The sequence below is a fragment of the Crinia signifera genome, chromosome 1 (genome assembly GCF_055691185.1).
Source record: "Crinia signifera chromosome 1, ASM5569118v1, whole genome shotgun sequence".
Taxonomy (NCBI): Eukaryota; Metazoa; Chordata; class Amphibia; order Anura; family Myobatrachidae; genus Crinia; species Crinia signifera.
This window is the reverse complement of record NC_139217.1, coordinates 144,147,349-144,165,372: the sequence shown is the minus strand read 5'-3', so window position 1 is coordinate 144,165,372 and position 18,024 is coordinate 144,147,349. Positions and strand designations below refer to the sequence as shown.

At 41.0% G+C, this 18,024-nt stretch overlaps 1 protein-coding gene across 3 annotated transcripts in view; it reads left to right on the top strand.

The window, feature by feature from the left end:
* Positions 1-15,628, top strand: part of USP53 (ubiquitin specific peptidase 53) — an 84,537-nt gene extending 68,909 nt beyond the window's left edge. For all 3 annotated transcript variants that reach the window (XM_083174456.1, XM_083174455.1, XM_083174457.1), the window contains exons 13-15: positions 6,640-6,701; positions 9,225-9,321; positions 9,492-15,628. In XM_083174456.1, coding sequence (XP_083030582.1) covers positions 6,640-6,701; positions 9,225-9,321; positions 9,492-10,398 — 1,066 coding nt within the window. In that variant the 3' untranslated portion in view covers positions 10,399-15,628. The remainder of the gene's footprint in view (positions 1-6,639; positions 6,702-9,224; positions 9,322-9,491) is intronic.
* The last annotated feature ends 2,396 nt before the right edge of the window (positions 15,629-18,024 follow it).

Genomic DNA, 18,024 nt, shown 5'->3' with positions numbered 1-18,024 from the left:
ATATTCAGGGATCTAATGATCTGTGGGTTGTTTTTTTTTTGTTTTTTTTTTACCAATGCGAAAATATTAAACTGAGTACCCACTCAAGTTTCCTGACCCAAGAAATCCTCAATAGGTGATTTATAGTATTGTGAGGTTGTAGCACTCTGGTTAATTGCTTGTAGATATGCTAATTCACATTACACCACACAGTAGTGTCTGTTCACATTACTTCACACAGTGCCACTTATTCACATTCCACTGCAGCTGCACACAGGGCGTGGGATATGGTGTGGTTTGGATACAGTATCCGTCGTGTATATAGTTTGGGTTGGATAGAGTGATGGTCACATGTAGAGCAGGTGTATGTGTGCGCTATATTAGAAACTGTAAATAAATAGAGCAGATTGTATATAGTGCAGGGTATAGTGTGTGTTGGGTACAATGCAGAGCATAGAGCAGATTTTATACAGTGCAAATTGTATACAAACTATCTATTCCTCTACTGATCATTATACAGGGAGTGGCACCTTACTGCAGCTTTTGTTCGCATTAAGGTCCTTATTAGCGGTGAATTTCGCAGCATTGTGAGTCCCCCAGATCTTTTGGCTAAACAAATTAGTTGCTTTTATTTTATTTTTTTAAGGGGGAAAAAAAAGCATGGATGGCTTATCTTTCTTGGCTTGTGGTGGGTAATAAGCATTTTAAAGGCACATACACACTAGACTAGTTTCAGGTGAAAATCTCTCAAAAGCCGTTTTGAGCAATTTTCACCTGAAAGTCGCCTGGTGTGTATGTAACTTTTAGAATGCTTATTACCCACCTTTTGTGCAAAAGTCCTCAGCTGCAAATGGTTAAAAAAAACTGCCAAATTAAAATAAAAATAAAAAATGTATTCAGTGGTTAGGAATTCCTGAATAGCATTCTATAGTTTAGCTCTTACAGCCCTCCACTCAAGATGGGAAGTTTTCAGCCAAATTGGAACGTCCTATAGTCTAGTGCACGGGTGGCCAAACCAGTCCTTGTGATCTACAAACTGTTTGTGCTTCCCAGGCTGACTGTGTGTATGTTAAGAATGAATGCAGCACATGAAAATGTGGGAGCAATGACTACACCTGTGCACCAGCTAGGTGGTCTGAAATTCAAGGAACGGTTTGGCCAGCCCAGGTCTAGTGTGCGTGCACTATTGCTCACACTTGTGCATCATTCATCTTCAGATCTGCCTGCAGTGTAGCCAAATCTGACTATGGGGAAGTATGCAGTTATTGATCATGGGTAATTTGTATCCTTGAAAAGACAACGCAAGCTACTGTTTGTCGGGAATTATGCTTCTCCTGCCTCTGGCAGTCAAAGCCAAAGTTTTTCATGAAAACGCACAGGTTTCACTGAACCTGTGTTTTTTGTGAGAAAATTTTATTTATTGTATCGGGCTACCTAATTTTATTTTTTTTACCGGAGAAACATTGGCGTAAAGTGCATAAAATGTACGCTTTGCTCTTCAACAATTGAATTCTCCCTATATCGTTTCTGGCGGTTACGGTATAGACTATAGGCATTGATTAGGCCTACAGTCACTAGGTCGACACCTAAGAATGGTCGCCCTACCCTAGGTCAACATTGACATGTTTTTTTGGTGTCTATGTTGACAAGTGTACTGCGTCCCCTTGCATTGCTTGCTGCATTTGGCACACTTATGTTCTCACTCTATGCCCACTTGGATAGTGAAGTATGAAAAACCACCGTTTAAAAAAAGTGAATTTATGTCAATGTTGACCTAAAGCTTGTTTCAACATTTTGTCATTGTTGACCATTCTTAGGTGCCGACCTAGTCACTGTCGACGGCACACCGTTTCCGGCTCCATACAGAGCCGGAAATGATGCCTTGATAAAGCAGTTTGGTGAAACGATCGTTGGCTCTTAGGGCCACTGTCTCTGTGAAAAATTGTGTAATGTGGCTGCAATAACCTTAGATATGTGTATGATTGTAGGCAGTATTGAAATAGTGTGGCTGAGATTAGCCCTGCAAATAGCGAAACAGCCGCATTATAAAAACTGAGGGACGGCGTGACAATTAAAAACCACCGATTACTAGGGGGACTAAGAAGCGCAGGGAGAACTACTATTGAGGGGTGACAATAAACCTGAAAATGCACACTAAAATCTTCCTGGGTAATTTGAAAGCACTAGAAAATATAGTGCAAAAATTGCGAGTAGGACTGAGAACTAATTAGTCACTATTAACTACATAGGAATTGCATAGTGTGTACCGAACAGAAGCAATATCTCCCGAGGCTAGCTGTGCAATCATACAAAGTGTATAATAACACATATTTTTCGAACAGTCTGACATGGCAGGTAGGAGCTGATTGGCTGGCTGTTTATCACTCCATTTTATTACTTTTGTGCATCACTAATGCTGCCCATACACTTCTGTGATCGGATTCAATGCAACATCGAAGTGCGATGTCCATCGAACCCGATCTCATCTTGTGGTGCTAAAGTGCCCCCTTCACAGCACCCGATGGCGCTGGCAGAGGGCTGAGTTGTGTAGCGCAAGAAGTAGCACTAGCGGGGGTCAGTCCGCGGTGGCGGCAGAAGTGTTTAAAACACTGGGCAGCCCTCTGATTGGCTGAGCTATCTCAGCCAATCAGAGTGTTGCCCAGTGTTTTAAACACTTCTGCCGCCACCGCTGACTGACTCTTGCTGCTACAGCTACAACGCCACCCTGTGCTCGCCATCTCCCATGCATTCAGTGGTCCCTCTGGCCCCCCCTTCCCATCCCTACGCTGCTGAAAAAGCGTTCCCTTTGCCCCCACCAGCGGATTGCATTCGAGCGCCGCATGTGGTTAAAAAAAGTGATTGCTCCTGCAATTCGATAAATATTATGTGCAGCACATAAGACCTTGAGACCAGACATTCGACCGCATTGCGTCGAATGGTACACATTTTGTGCATACAATCAGTCAATTTATCGGCCAGGTCGAAATCGAATGATTGCATGCAATGTCTCACAAGTGTATGGGCAACATTAGTGCATCTGGCCCTGTATGAGTGCTCCTGAAGAAGCCGGACGCAAACATCCGGGGAAACGCGTTGAGCTGACCCAATTGCCTTGGATTCATCCATCCTTATTGTGACCTGTCCTTCCCCCCACCGATGTTTCAACTCCAATTTAAAACTGGACATTTGCATATTTGGGATACCTGCATTTTCCCTAATTCCAGCCGCAAGGAGAAAAACTAGTATGCCAAATCGGGAGGCCTGAGCCCTTGCAAACATAGGGCAATCAAGGACATTTGTTGTCACCATCACTGGACTCTCATATCCAGAAGATAACAAAGGATGATAACATTCATCATTTATATCTTTCACTTCTAATTTGAATACTCCAAGAATTCATTTATCATTTATTATGTGATAGATGTACATCATTTGTGTTATTAAATAAATTAACTGTTGAGAACCGTCTTGTTTTAAATTATTGGAAACAGCTAGCGCTGGCACATCCTCTTTTGATTAACTTTTACATATTTTTGGGTCTGACAACCCTAGTGCCAGCTGCTATTGATAGCGCACCACCCCACTCCTATTGTTTTCTCTCCTGAATGAGTGACCTGTTACCCTCGCCGGTTCACCGGCGTCCCCCTCCCACCCTCTGCCTATGTGTCTGCTGCCAGCCTCTCTCCATACCCGGCTCACCGGCGTCCCCCGCCTGCTGACTATTTGTCAGCTCACCCTGCCCGGGAGTTGCATCTGATAAATTGCAAAACTTGGCACATCAAGTGCCTAATCGTGTGTTCCCCTCCCGGGGAGCTGCAGGGGGAAATCGGGTCCGACTTGTTCCTAGGACAAGTCTGACTAATGTATGGGGGCCTTAAGAATGGAGTTTAATTGCTTCACAACTGTAGAGATTGGAGGATCCCACTGTGGGGTTGTCCAGGGTCTCCCACCCTAACATCTAAATAGAATTAGTATGTTTACTGCTTTTCCTAGGCCACCAATTTTGTTGAATTGATAAAAAAAATATGGTATATTTTAAACAGTCTAAGGCTTTAGTAAATGGTGTAACAAAGTAAACTTTCATTCATTTAGCAGCTCAATAATGGAGGTTGCGGCAGACTAAAAAGTAATATTAACTATATTAATATTAACAGATCCATATAATCTGCTCCCAGCAGTTGTGGAGGTTGTTCGTACAGTAAAAGCATGTCAGATGTGCAGGACAAACAGACTAAAAAATAAAGCGCCTTAGTTAAACATTTTTCTTTCTTTTTCCCTACTCCTCCACCCTTTCAATAATAGTCATGAGTCCCAACCACAGGACAAAGTGGTTTGGGTGATACTACCTGGGTTTAGCACTTTTGTTCTCTTAGACATTGCAAACGGAAGAAGTTAAATGCAAATGCCTCATTTGGAAGATAATAGCACATGGTACAGATGGACTGTCAATACCTGCAGGTGTTCAGGCTTGGTTGGTTTCACTAGGAAAGAGGTCAAAAGATGCCGTTTTCTTCTGGGATTGCCTCAGGAAATCCCAAGTTTATTTTTTACTTTTTGATTTTTACACTGAGCGAATATCACTGGTAGTCATAGCGACTCCAGTGCTGCCGCTCTGTCACCTCCAGGGGCACACACAGGCAGAGGTGATGGAAGGACAGCCTAGCGTAGCACCGCTACTTCCAGGACAGTATGGCCCCGGTTCACACCAGTGCCCCCACCTACTAGCTGCTTATTCCTGCCCTCAGCTCCCTCTGAGCAATGGCAGCCATCTTCACAATGCTGTACACTCCCCTGTAACAGTCACCTGCTGACAGGTTTTTACTGCACTCGTCTGCTACTGACATATGGTGTAGTTAACCTAGTGCTATATGCAGTAGATTGTACTGTTCGATCTGCTGTGTGTAACTGATTGTTGTGACTTTACTATATTGCATTTCTCCTGTGTATATATTTCTATCACTGTATTCACCTGGGACCAGGTGTACTTGCGGAGTGGTATTTTTTTAGTCACACTACTTACGGGTCACTGTCGAAGCATAGAGCCTAACGTGTGGCTGGTAGTGCTGTTGTTGCTGGCATATCTAGTAAACAGGAATGCCAACAGGCAGCTTTCCCCAACACTGCGTTCATGTACATCATGCGCAGCGGGCTTATCTGATCAGGACATTATGCATGATGGCCTATGTGCTACCTGTAATAATCCTGCAGTCCGCTCAGGCCTAGCAGGAGCGTCCATGGGTGGCCTTTACACAGTTATTGGGTACATTGGTGGACAGTCTGATGCTAGTCAACGGTCCACCACCCCCTACTCCCCACCTATTATGCAGGTAACTCCACTGTGGGTGGACTCCTTGTCTAGTACAATGCAAACATTAACTCAGACCGTGGCTACGCAAAAGCTACCCTCGGCTACTGCGCAGGGATCAAAACGGCCTAAACAGGTGTCCTCTTCTCGGTCAACTTTAATGACTGACACTACTTGGTTTTCTGTAGGGGAGGCCAAAGATGAGGGATATACCTCTGAGCGGGAACCTGAAGCAGAAGTGGTTAATGTTACAGAACCAATAACTGCGATACGTGCAGTGCTCCTGTCTGAAGAAGACGAGCCAGCACCTGTGGCAAAGAAAATTTATGTGCTTAAATCACAGAAACTGATTAGGTCGGAGTTCCCACTCTCTCATCACCTTTATGGAGATCAGAACAGAATTCTGGAAAACTCCAGGGAAGAAATTCCCAGTGCCTAAAAAGATAGTCTCACGCTATCCACTCCCGGTAGAGGATTGCAAACTGTGGGAGAATCCACTACTGGTTGCACATTAAAGGAGTATGTTGCATACATCACTGAAGCAATGATGGATGCTGGTCAATTGACAGCCAAGGCCTCAGTGGGCTCTGTACTGGCTAGGTATATACTTTTGGCTATGCTCGTGGAAAGTAGATGTAGAATCCAAACCTACCATGAAGTATTATCCTTCTCAGGGGGAAGTAATCTTCAGAGAGAAAATCAGTAAGACGGTGGTTCTCTGGCAGAGGCTAAAATGGCTTATTTGCCATCTGCTAGTGTTACATACCAGTCAAAAGGTACTACTTTTTGCACCTTTCATCCCTCAAGAAAGAACAGGTTTGTAGCAGACAAAACTGGTCTGGCAAAAACAGCCAAGTCAAAGTCTAGACAACCTTGGGCAGCTAGATGGCCTACTACTAAGCCTTGCAACCCCACCACCTTCCAGGGCGGACTTCCCTCTGGGGGATTCTAGGGTGGGAGGCAGACTTCTCTACTACGCACAGGAGTTGCTCAGGACAATGTCTGATGCCTCGGCGGTCTTCAGTGAATGTTCCACAAATATTTTATAAATCTGCTCCATGGTGGGATTCTTACATGAAGACTATTAAATGTGACTAATCTGTTAAGTGCAGCTGTAAAACTGGTACACAACTGAAAGTATCGTACTGGGGCAAGGCTGGTATTGTTATTGCCTACAAGGTCTATTTTGTTGTGTGATCATGTCCTGGCTTTATGTGCAAGCTTTGTAGGCTAGTAAGTGTTCATCCAGACCAGTCTTGTGTAGATGGTAGGTTATGTCTGCATTCAAATTTTCTAAAATGAGCTTGTAAACAATACTGTATATCCTAAAGTATTACAATTTGTTTTTTTTTCAGTGATCAACAGCCAGGAAATGGATTTCTCTCTACCTCGCCACACAACAGAAATCAATTAAAAGGTAAGCTGTGTTCTATATTCCTGCCAAACAACCTTATATCGGTATAGAAATGATTGGGGGAAAAAGCTTATTTGGAAAAATAAGTGACATAATTGTATCTTTGAGGGCTGGCCCTCCATGCTACAATAGTTTTACATAGAATCCTATAGATTTCTAAACAATGCAGTGTCATCATAATTTGGGGTGTTCTCCAAGGAAGTCTCTCAATATAAGGTGCTGTGACACCTATGGACACCATTTGCCTGCTGTGCAGCATGTTTTCCCCACCATTTTAACTTGTTTGACACTGACTGGCACTTTACACCCTGCAGCTCCTACTTAATGTTCTAGAGATTTGCAGCATGCAGACAAACCGGTTTCACTGTACGATATTGCCATAATAGAATGTGGCTGAACTTAATACTTTATTATGGATCTTCCCATTGAACTTTCATTTTGTATGTAGTTCACTTGTTTATACTTTAATATTGGTGCTTAGTTGTGGATCCGGGCCTTTCTCCACTTGCTGTGATGTTGAGGTCTCTTACATAGAATGTCCCACTTATAAGTAGAATAACAGTAAATTGAACAGTAATGTTTTTATGTTCCTAAGCTGGTAAACTTGCACATTGTCCTATCCCCCTGTTAAGACTATAATGCTATAATGATTCTACAGGGCAGTACATGAACATTTGCCATATTTAGTTTTGCAAAGAGCCCTGGGCCAAACTTCTCAGCTGAATCACTAGCTGGTTTTAGCCATGCATGGTTCTCTGTGTCAGCCAAAGAGAAAAATAACGCTTCTATTTTTAAATGAACTGGAATCCTGAAGACAAACCCTTCTGGTGTCTGTGAACATTACTCACTTGCAGGCATGCCACTCATGTGATGAAGTGTTCTTGGTGGATCATTGCTGCCATCTGCCTGTGGACTTTCTCTGTAGCAGTGTCCATGTGCTTTCATTTTCTGCATGTCCTTATGAAACAAGAATTGCAAGCAGAAATCCCCTAGGTCAGGGATTCCTAATCTTTCGAATCCTGGCACCCTAAAGTATCAGAATTGATATGTAGGTTGTGTTTATATGTGCTGCTTAGGGTCAGTTATGTGTTTAAAGTACATTATTTGCTTCTGATTGTACACATATATATATTATGATTGGCAGCCACCAGCACTGGTTTTGTCCATAAATACTGGTTCATAAATAATTTGAATTGGAGCTGGCCCACCAGCTCGTGACACCCCTGCAAGTGTCCTGAGGCACCCCAGGGAGCCACGGCACAGTGTTTGGGAACCAAACTGTGTATTTATTTTAAATCATTTTAATACTGTGTGCTTTCATAAAACTTCAAAGGAAAATAAATGCACACGTTCATAATATTTTAGCACATATAGAAATGGACACCGTTCTAATTCTGGAAGTGTGTAAGGCATAGCCTCCTTGCTGAGTGAGGTGATTAAGCACAGATTGCTCAGCATGCATGCGATGCACCAGCGATGTGTGCTGCGAGATCTGCGGACCAGGGTTCTCCAGTGAGAACATTGGCGATTTTGGCTAGATTTCAACTGCATACAACTGAGATCAGGTGATCATGCAATTGCTTGTACACACTGAGCGATCCGTGCTTACTTTCTAAACTGTCTGTCTAGAAATTAGCCCTAAATCTGTGTGTGTGTGCGCTTCAAAGTGATAAATCAGAGAGTGATAAAAGCCATACAGCTCCTACCTGCCATGTCAGTCTGTTTGAAAAAAAAAATGTCAGGTAGGAGTTGATTGATTGATCACTTTTGAAGCTCAGAGTATCTAGCCCTATGTATGATGGCAGTGACCAAAGCATAATTTGCTGTCACTTTTAAACATTATTCCTGTTCAGCAGCAGCCAATGAGGATCAGGCTGCTTCTCTGCTTGCTGTGCTGATGCCATGGCTGTCCCATTGGGCTGATTTTGTATTGGCTAAGGTCAGAGCCCCATACTTATCTGCCACCTCAATCCTCATTGCCAAGCACCTGCTGCAGTGCATGTTACGCTAAGTATGTGGCTGGCTGTTCCAGCCATTTAAAAGCTCATGTCTCAGTTTTGGTGGGACAGCCCAACACTTGTGGTGTGGCCATGCCCAAATCTCCCTACTCTGTTGATTGTATAGAGATATGTATATATATATATAGTGGGAGATAATTATATAATATATTTTGTATGTACAGATGGAGCCCTCCTCATCTAGTCCTTTAATAGGAATAAGTGAGTAATAAGATTACTCTGCTAATCCACTACTCTATTGATCTATGTATTGTACTGCAGCTGAGAACAATAGGATAGCCATTGTGAGCTACAACCTAAGGAAGATAGTTGAGAGGGGCTCCATCTGTATTTCCTGCTGTTATTTATACTTGCTGTTTCTTAGGTAGTAAGTACTTTTATGTTGCAATTGTCAATTTCAATTCAAGGGTGCAAATAAGGCTTTTCCAACACCGTAATGGATACGATTAGCCATCAAGTTTTTAACTGGTTTTGATGACTAATAAACTTTATTTTTTCAAATTTTAAGGCTTCAACAAAGAATATAATGGGTATGAGCGTCATAGATGTGAAGATAGACTGTCCCCAATTCCACGTGACTCATCACACAGCCCTTCTTGCCAAAGGTAATATCCTTTTTATTTACTACGGTTTATATTGATAGTTTTTAGGAAACAATGGAAATAGCAATGTGATCAAATTACAATATAATAGTTTACAAAGTAACAAGACTATAGTAATAAATGCCTGTAGTTTGAGGATATAAGTATTAATATTTTATGATCTTTTATTATAGGAAGCAAGCTGGAGAACTTAGGAGAGAGGCGCGCTCACCAATCCTTTCATCACGTAACAAAGATTACAGCATTAAAGACCTACAGGTGAACAAACCAGATGATGTGCGGGAAAGTTCTCAGCGTCTGACTTCCTGCTCTTCAAATTGCTGTTTGCATCTTGAGCATTCATCCCGGGCTAATGGGATGAATACAAATAAACTAGGCGATCCTCTGCTGCAGCCTTCTGCCGGTTCCTCACAGACGTACTTGCAGTGCAATAGAGTGCAGTACATGAACACTCCGTGTTCTGTACCTGATGAAAATCATTCCTACAACAGAGATGACAACTGCTATTCAAATAACACTGACTTGGACAGTTTACCACCCCCTCTACCCCTGAAGAAGTACAACCGAAGTGCTATACCAAGAACAGAGCAAAATTTTGCACCAGCAGCTACTGCTCACCAGGAAACAGTGTCTCATTTTCATTTGGCCGGTCCTGAGAGGCACTTACATGGTGATTTTGTAAGACCAGACTCTGATGCAGACTACTATCCAAAGAATGATGCATTTCACAGTAATGAATTACAAATGACTATACCAAATCTGTCTGGATCTTCAATATATGACTGCAGGTCCAAGATGAGTCAACCTTTGGCATTAGATCCAGTTCCCCATGTAAATGATACCGTTGCACTTACTACATACTTTTCTGTGGACAACTGCATGACCGACACCTACAGGCTGAAATATCATCAAAAGCCAAAGGGGTACATGACTGATGCACCTTCATTCCATAGGGAACCTGGTCACTTAAAGCTAGCCGGAACAGTTATGGACCCTTCATACCCTAGAAACATTGATAATGCTCACCACTCACTATCTCGATCAAAAGCATCATATGGGAGTGTGCCGTGCAATAGGTAGACACTTGGTCCGTCACTTTAGTCTCACTACAGATATTCCTCGGAGAAGTTTAAACTCTCAAATTGGCAATTGTACAGGACACAGCTGATTTTATATCTGGTGAGCATTCTATATAAAAACAAAAATTGCGACTTTGAACTGGTCGTTGAACCGTCCATTTACTTGGGGACTTGGAAACGGCGGACTACATAAATGACCTAAATGCGTTCTTGATATTTTTGCACATTGTCCAGCTACAGGTGTCTTGTATTGAATACTTTGTTTTGAAAAAAAATGTGTAGCTTCAAAACTGTTTTGTAAGAAGTGTCTATTTGCTACGTTCAGGGAGAGGTCAAGTTTTTTTAATTCTGTTAATGAACACAGAACCTTATGACGCTCTTGCTCAGAGGTCAAGTGAAAGTCGAGCACTGAGCTGCTGATCTCTATTCTCTGCAGGTTTCCCAGGGTTTACCTTATCAGGTTTTACTACATTACTTTCAATCTACATACAAATGTGGGTATTTTTTTTTTTTTTGCTACTTAAAAGCAGGATAAATATACAATTTTTGATAAAAGCAGTTCTGTATTTTTACATGGCCTTATAGTGAAACTATCAGATTATTTATGGAATTTGTCTAAACTTTTACATAAACCTCACGGCTATGATCTCCAACATTTACACGGTCTTGGGTATTTCCGCATTCTGCTTAATAGCATCACTGTGCTGTTAGCAGTTTAGTGATTTGAATGAATGTATGTATGCATGTATGTACTTACAAGGTCACCAGGTTCTGGTGAAGGTATCATGAATGCTGTGAGCGCACACACAATGCCCCCACTGTGTATAAGGAGACAGCTGGACTTTGAGATCAGTGTGGCAGCACCCAGTTAGCATTTTACATTGTATAAATGTATGGATGATTGCCTTGCTCCCGTCAATTTAATATGGATTTTTATAGACTTTATAAATGCACTATTTCTATATGCTAATAAGATCTGATTTTGGATACTCAAAAAGCCCTTGAAGAAAGAACTGGATTTCTGTGTGTTTAGAGACTACATAGAAAAGCTATACACTTCAGCTGAAATTGTAGAGAAGGGTACTACAGACTGCTATACAGTATTCTCATTAACTTTCACAGATATTTGTGATTCCTTGCTTTGGCCATGCACAATGTTGTGTAACTTGAAGGTACGGCCAGCCAATGGCAGCAGCCTTGGTATTTGCTAAAATACTCCCAAATTTGGGCATTGTATCTCCCATTAGCATAGTTTAGCACCGTGCAATGCACAATAGTCTACAGGGGACTTGGAAATGTAGCGGTGTTCAGCCATTAAAGGACAACCTGGCTACCTGCCAGTGCTTTTAGGTACATTCTAAGTAAAGCTAAAACTAGACTTTTTCAGGAAATGGCAAGAAAATCATTGCATTCCGAGCACATACTGGTTGTCCACGTCGGAAACTAACCTTTAGTTTGTGGCCACCCTCCCTGTGTATTATATGGGTAATCCACCTTCCTCAGCTTTACCTGAAACTAAATCCTAATGCATGTAATGCATTTGTAGTGCCTAGGGAATATGTTATGGAGTAGTGAACCTCCTTTAAGTAGGTCACTGCATATTTCGATCTCATCTTAGATTGTCTCAAATCTCACATTATCCTAGAATGTTCTCCTGGGTTTTTTTTTTTCTTAACATCTTAAAATTAATTTTATTCACTCTAACCTTTTGAGTGCCAAGATCTGTGAGATGTTCAAAATATCTATTAAACATGCAAGTGTCTCTCATTGTTATATAAATTTAAGTAAAAAATATGTTGTGTAAAAATAGATAATCTTTCCTATGTAAGGTAACACTACAGGTCCTTATGATGAATAAAACGGTTTTGCCAATTTTCACACCTATTTTGACAAATTAACTTGGCACTCAGTTACTATGTTCTCATTGGAGGTCTGGATAGTTCAGGTATGTCCAAACTATGGCCCCCAGCTGTTGTGAAACTACAAGTCCCACCATGCCTTGCCACAGTTTTGATATTATGGAATGCTAAAACAATGGCAAGGCATGCTGGGATGTGTAGTTTCACAACAGCAGGAGGGACACAGTTTGGACATGCCTGGGGTAGGTAGTTTTAATATAGATGAAAGCATGTCCTTTTGAATAGTTTAATGCCCTTGTTTTGTGCATACTGTTACCTAATCATGAGCACTGAGAGTATCCAATTCTGAGGTAGTATACTGTACTTATGTTGTACATATTAAGGGACAAAAATATCTACACTCCGCCAATGTACCATGGTTTGTGAGGCATGTGTAATTACTGGTAAAAATCCATAAAGGTATCCCAAACGAAGGGTGCCACAGCTATGCAATTTACACACAAAGCAAAGAAAAGGTCTTTAATTGGGCTGACACTACTGTAATCACTGCATAATGTGACCTTGAATGAACATCTGCTAGCAGTATCTATAAAACGAAAGGGGTCAATTCTATTAAGCATGACTAGGTTGTGCCACTGTATATCAGTGCTGCGATCTGCTGCTTTTACAATCTCACTAGATTCATAGCTTTTTATTTGCAACCCCACAGGTATTGAGTGAGATTGAGTCACAAGGGGGGGTACTTCCAGCTGACAGGGCTTCTACATAGTTGAACAACTCTCCCCCTCGCTCCTAATTGAATTGACCTCAATGATTATTTGAAAATCGCTTTAATTTTAACATTTCATTTAATAATTTCCACCAGGATGTCTTTTAGTGCAAATATTTGTGTGGGTTTTAAACTTTTTTTTTTTTTTTTTTTTTATTCTTTCCTTTTAATGCTCATGTTTTCTTGTAAAGGGCTCCTTACTCTATAAAGATCACATTGACTAATTATTAGGCCTTGTCATTTTGCGTATGCAAGTTAACCCCAAGGTGAAGAAGAAACACTCCAGTAGAAAATCCCATTTTTATGCAAATGACTTAACACAATACGCATCCCTATTTTTTCTATTCAGCAGTTGTCTTAGGAAACGCTTCTCAGTATAGAATGTGACCTCTAACCTTGTACAGCTTTTGCTTCTGTGCCTATTTAATAAATATTTTGTGTATTTACATGGAAATAGATTTGTACTATAGGAATTTATATTTTGAAAACTGCTTGTAAAATAAGAATACTATATACATGTCGTAACATTTCTTTTCCTGTTGGGTTTAGAACTGAAACTGCATTTTGTTTTTCCTGTTGACATTGCAGTGTGTTTGAATTAAGTTGTTACAAATTTATTGTAAACTTTTGTACATTCAGAACTAGACTCTTGATATTGTATTCATATCGACAGAATGTTAATGTGCAATATTTAGTGCTGAATTGCTTTTTATAGAGTGAATTATTTACTAACCGTATGAGCCTAACAAATATTTTTATATAGATTACTATGAAACAAAGTGAAAACACTCTTGACAGCATTTCTCCTGTTTGCCAGCTATCCAAATAAGGTTGTTGTTTTTGTTGTAATGAGAAAATGTTGGACTTCTTGCACCAAAGTGTCTCGCAGCAGTAGATGGTTTAAGTAGCTTTTCAAGCCTAAGTCCAGATCTTCTATTTGAAAATAAATATATATTTTGAATCCTCCATCTTTCGTGCTGCTAAAGCATTATCAGGGATATTTGTCAAAGCCTATTGAGCTGGGCAATTTTAGCACACTTTTCTCTCTCTCACTTCTCACTTTCCCTGGAACAGAGGGGAATTCAATTGCAGATGATAAAAAAAGAATTCATAGGTTTAAAGTTTTTGCACATATATTACTTATTTATTTCACTTAAAGCGTGTATTTGTGCTCCCATTTATTTTGCAGTCCGATTTAGAAAGATGAATTTACCCATTCATTAAAAGCATTTTTAAGTAACCGTGGAAACGTTAGATTGATTACTTACATTTAGGGGGTGGATAATTGCTTTTTTAGTAGGTATTTGTGGCAGTTAAAGTAATTAAACAACTAACTCCTACCTGAAAGCTTAAAAACGCATGTCCCTTTCATACTGCACCCATATATACCAGCACCATATTTGTAACCCCCATTGCTTATTTCCGGCCAAAAAAAATTAATTGCCCACATAAACATACTTAAATTCCAATACCCTATTAATTATGGAGGATGTATCAGTGATTAGAATAGTCCCGTCATTTTTACCTTTTGCCCAAATTACAATCTGCTGCGAGTCAAAAAAAATAACCTACTAAATCCGGGATGCAGTTACAATCCCGGCATTCAGAATCCCGACGCCGGATTCCCGACCGCCGAAATGCCGACACTTTCTCCCTCCTGGGGTGTCCACGACACCCCTGGAGGGAGAATAAATTAGTGTGCCGAGCGCAGCGGGCCCGCTGCGTGGCGGGCGCAGCGAGCCCGCAAGGGGGGGCGATCCACGTCTTCCCCCCCCCCCCCCTTGTCGGCATTTCGGCTGTCGGGATTTTGAACGCTGGGATCCCGACCGCCGGGATTCAATACTGAATCCACTAAATCCTATGGAGAATAACGTATGTTAACATTCGAGGTCAATTGATTTAGTCTTTTTTACACGCAAAAATGGATTATCACCTGCAATTGAATTCCCCCCTACTTGGATAAACGTTCTGGAACATTTTATACATATACACCCCCTAGGTTGCACTACAAGTATAGCACAAGTATAGTCTTTAAAACTTCCACATTGAGTGATGACTACGTCTAGGATGCTGCTATTGTTTTTGTCATCCCAATGTTGCAAAGGACAAGTACATGTTGTGCATGGCTTTATAATATTTGCACATGAACAACTACTCTCAATAGTCTCAAGAACTATGACCCAAGTATAATAGTCCGTGAGTTGCAGAGAGATGTAGTGATATGTTGGTGCTATAGCTGCTGGATTAAGTGTTTGGTTTGCTTTTAAGGGAAACCCAGGTCAGTCAAATTGGCGCTTTTTACATTTAGTAGCTACATTGCTGATATCTCCCCACCTCTCCCGTCTGTAATTTGGAGGCTATTGCATTTTGGGGTGATTAAGTTTCCAAATGTATAACCATAGAAAGGCTTTAGAATAAAAATGTCCTGATGATTTTATGAAATATAGCATTAATTGTTTTCATTCTTTCTGTAAAAAGCTTATAAGTGAAGACAATCAAAGAACAAAAATCTATGTAAAAAGTGAAGACTTTTTAGTACACTCTGGCATTTCCGTGTCCTTTTTAACGGTTATTCTGCACAATAAAAAATGTGGTATGAGAAAGTGTGTAGTGGTCTCTGTGTGACTGTGGTTAGGAGTAATCTCTTCATCCCCTCTGTGGCAATGGATGTGAGACCATTTGTAGGTCAGTCTGGGTAAAACATTAGTATTCTATCCTTATGGCACTACCAAATATCTGTAGTGGTGTACAAGGAAAATTACAATAATTTACCAAATCCACTAAAATACTGTTTCAAATAGGTTGTACAAGGGGGAAAATGCAACTTAAATAGTAAGACAACTGAATGTAAAGTTAATAGCTCCTATTGATATAAGGCCCATACACACTGGGTGACTTTGACCTGAAATCCGCTCAAAACAGCCTGTTTGAGCGGCTTTCAGCTCAAAGCCTCCCAGTGTGTATGGCCCGGCGATGAACGCTGCTGCGCGCTCCCACGTCATCGCTGGGAAAGCCGCTCATCTGCTGGTAATACCAGCAGATGAGCGGCGTTGAGGACGGCTTTGCATAGCTCTGCGCTAAGTTATTGCTAGGTGCAGTGTGAATGCAGAAAAGGGAAATAACCCAAGTCAATCAACCCGAGTTAAACAGTGGTTTTAATGGTAAAAATACCAGATTTGCAATATTACTTTGTGTTCTCAACTTATGTCTGGTTGAAGCAAAAACAATTGCTAGATTTTCCTGTGAGAACAACCATTTTAATAGCAGATAATTTAATCCCCCCCCCCGTCCTCCCTCATGCAGGATCTCATGATCAACAGGTGTAGATTGTGTAATGGCTAGCTATGGTTAAATGAATGGGGTTTTGTGAGGTAATGCACAGAGGTTAGGGGAGTAGTATCAATAAGGCTGTGCAAGTAACCCAATGTGCCGCCAAACAAATTAGTGACGCCCAGTCAATTGACGCCACTAGGTTAAGTCCTTTTATACTGACTCCTGCATCACGACTTCCATCAAAAGACCAGCATTTTAACATCAAAGGGATTAGGATACAGACAGCCATATCCCAGTTGGTAAGTATGCAGGTAGCAGCCGGCCGAGGATGGGTGTTCAGTTTAGACACTAGTGGGAGTTGGCCACTTTTCAACTGATTCTGATGGATCAGGTCGAGAAATTGGATGGAAAGTGATAAATCGTATGGGTTTTGTCCTGTGTGCATCAGATTGGACTTGCTGCAAGTAATATCCAGTAGAAGAGGCGAGATCACGTGATACACCACTATTGTCTTAATTGCTGTGCTCAGGGTATGTCTACACATACATTGCAGCAGGCCTGGGCAAATTTAATGCACAACATAAACATTTACTTCCAATTTTGTGCACAAAATACCAACAAAAGAAGGTAACCTTCATGGTGAAGGTAAGCTTCAAGTGAAAAGGGCCAATGTTCCCCTCAGTGGATCCTCCCGAGCCTCCTCGGTCACCTTCTTACCCATTTCCCACCTAGTTCAGCCAAGAATGTAACCTGTAAAGTCTCATTACCCTCCATGCACCGCCTCAGCAAGCGTGTGATCTATGAGTGGATCCAGCCTCTTCGTCATGGAGAGCAGTCACTTTTTTTATATTTTTGAAATGTAAAATCTGATAAGTGATCTATTACTTGTGGAATCAATAACACGTAAAACATAATATGTGCTTTAGTGAGGTGTCTGTACAAGTATGAGCTGTGGATTTCCCATGCCTATGGGCCCGATTCAGACCTGATCGCAACGCCATCGCTTAGTTAAGATGCCACCCGCTAGTGTGAAATTCTGCCTTCCGTTTTCTTTAGCGATCCCAAGAAATATCCGGTTTCCAACCCCAGACGCCCACTTCCTGTCAATCACCTTGTAAACGGTGTGCATATAGAAATAGTAGGGGGTTTTCATCATAGGATGGCCTTGCACATGCGTACTATCTATAATAAGCCGCTGAGCGAATTTAAGTTGTGCACACCGGTCTGAGTCCTTCCCTTAGTCATTATTGGTTTGGTAGGCCTCCACTTACACACTGATATGTTATCTAATCTGTATTTTTAATAATTATATGACTTACAACAACCGATCCTTGGTTAGTACTATAAAAGTATATTTTAAGATTACTGATGAGGAAAATGTATTCTTTACATGCAGGGTTCTAAGTTGCTGCTGAATATATTGCTGTAAAAGATGTCACTTTTATCCAAACAAGGGGGTATATTTACTAAAGTTCAGGTTTACTGAAGTGGAAATGATACCCATAGCAATTGATTACATTCTAGATATCATCTTCTAGTAGCTGTTGGATTAAAGTAGAAATTGATTGGTTGCTATGGGAAACATCTCTTCTGTAAACGTGCACTTTAGTAAATATATGGCAAGATGTGTTTCATTTAATGAAGACATTTCATGATCTCTCATTGGTTTGTAACCCACTTACACAAACTATATCTAGGATGAGACCTCATAAAACATCTTGATCAA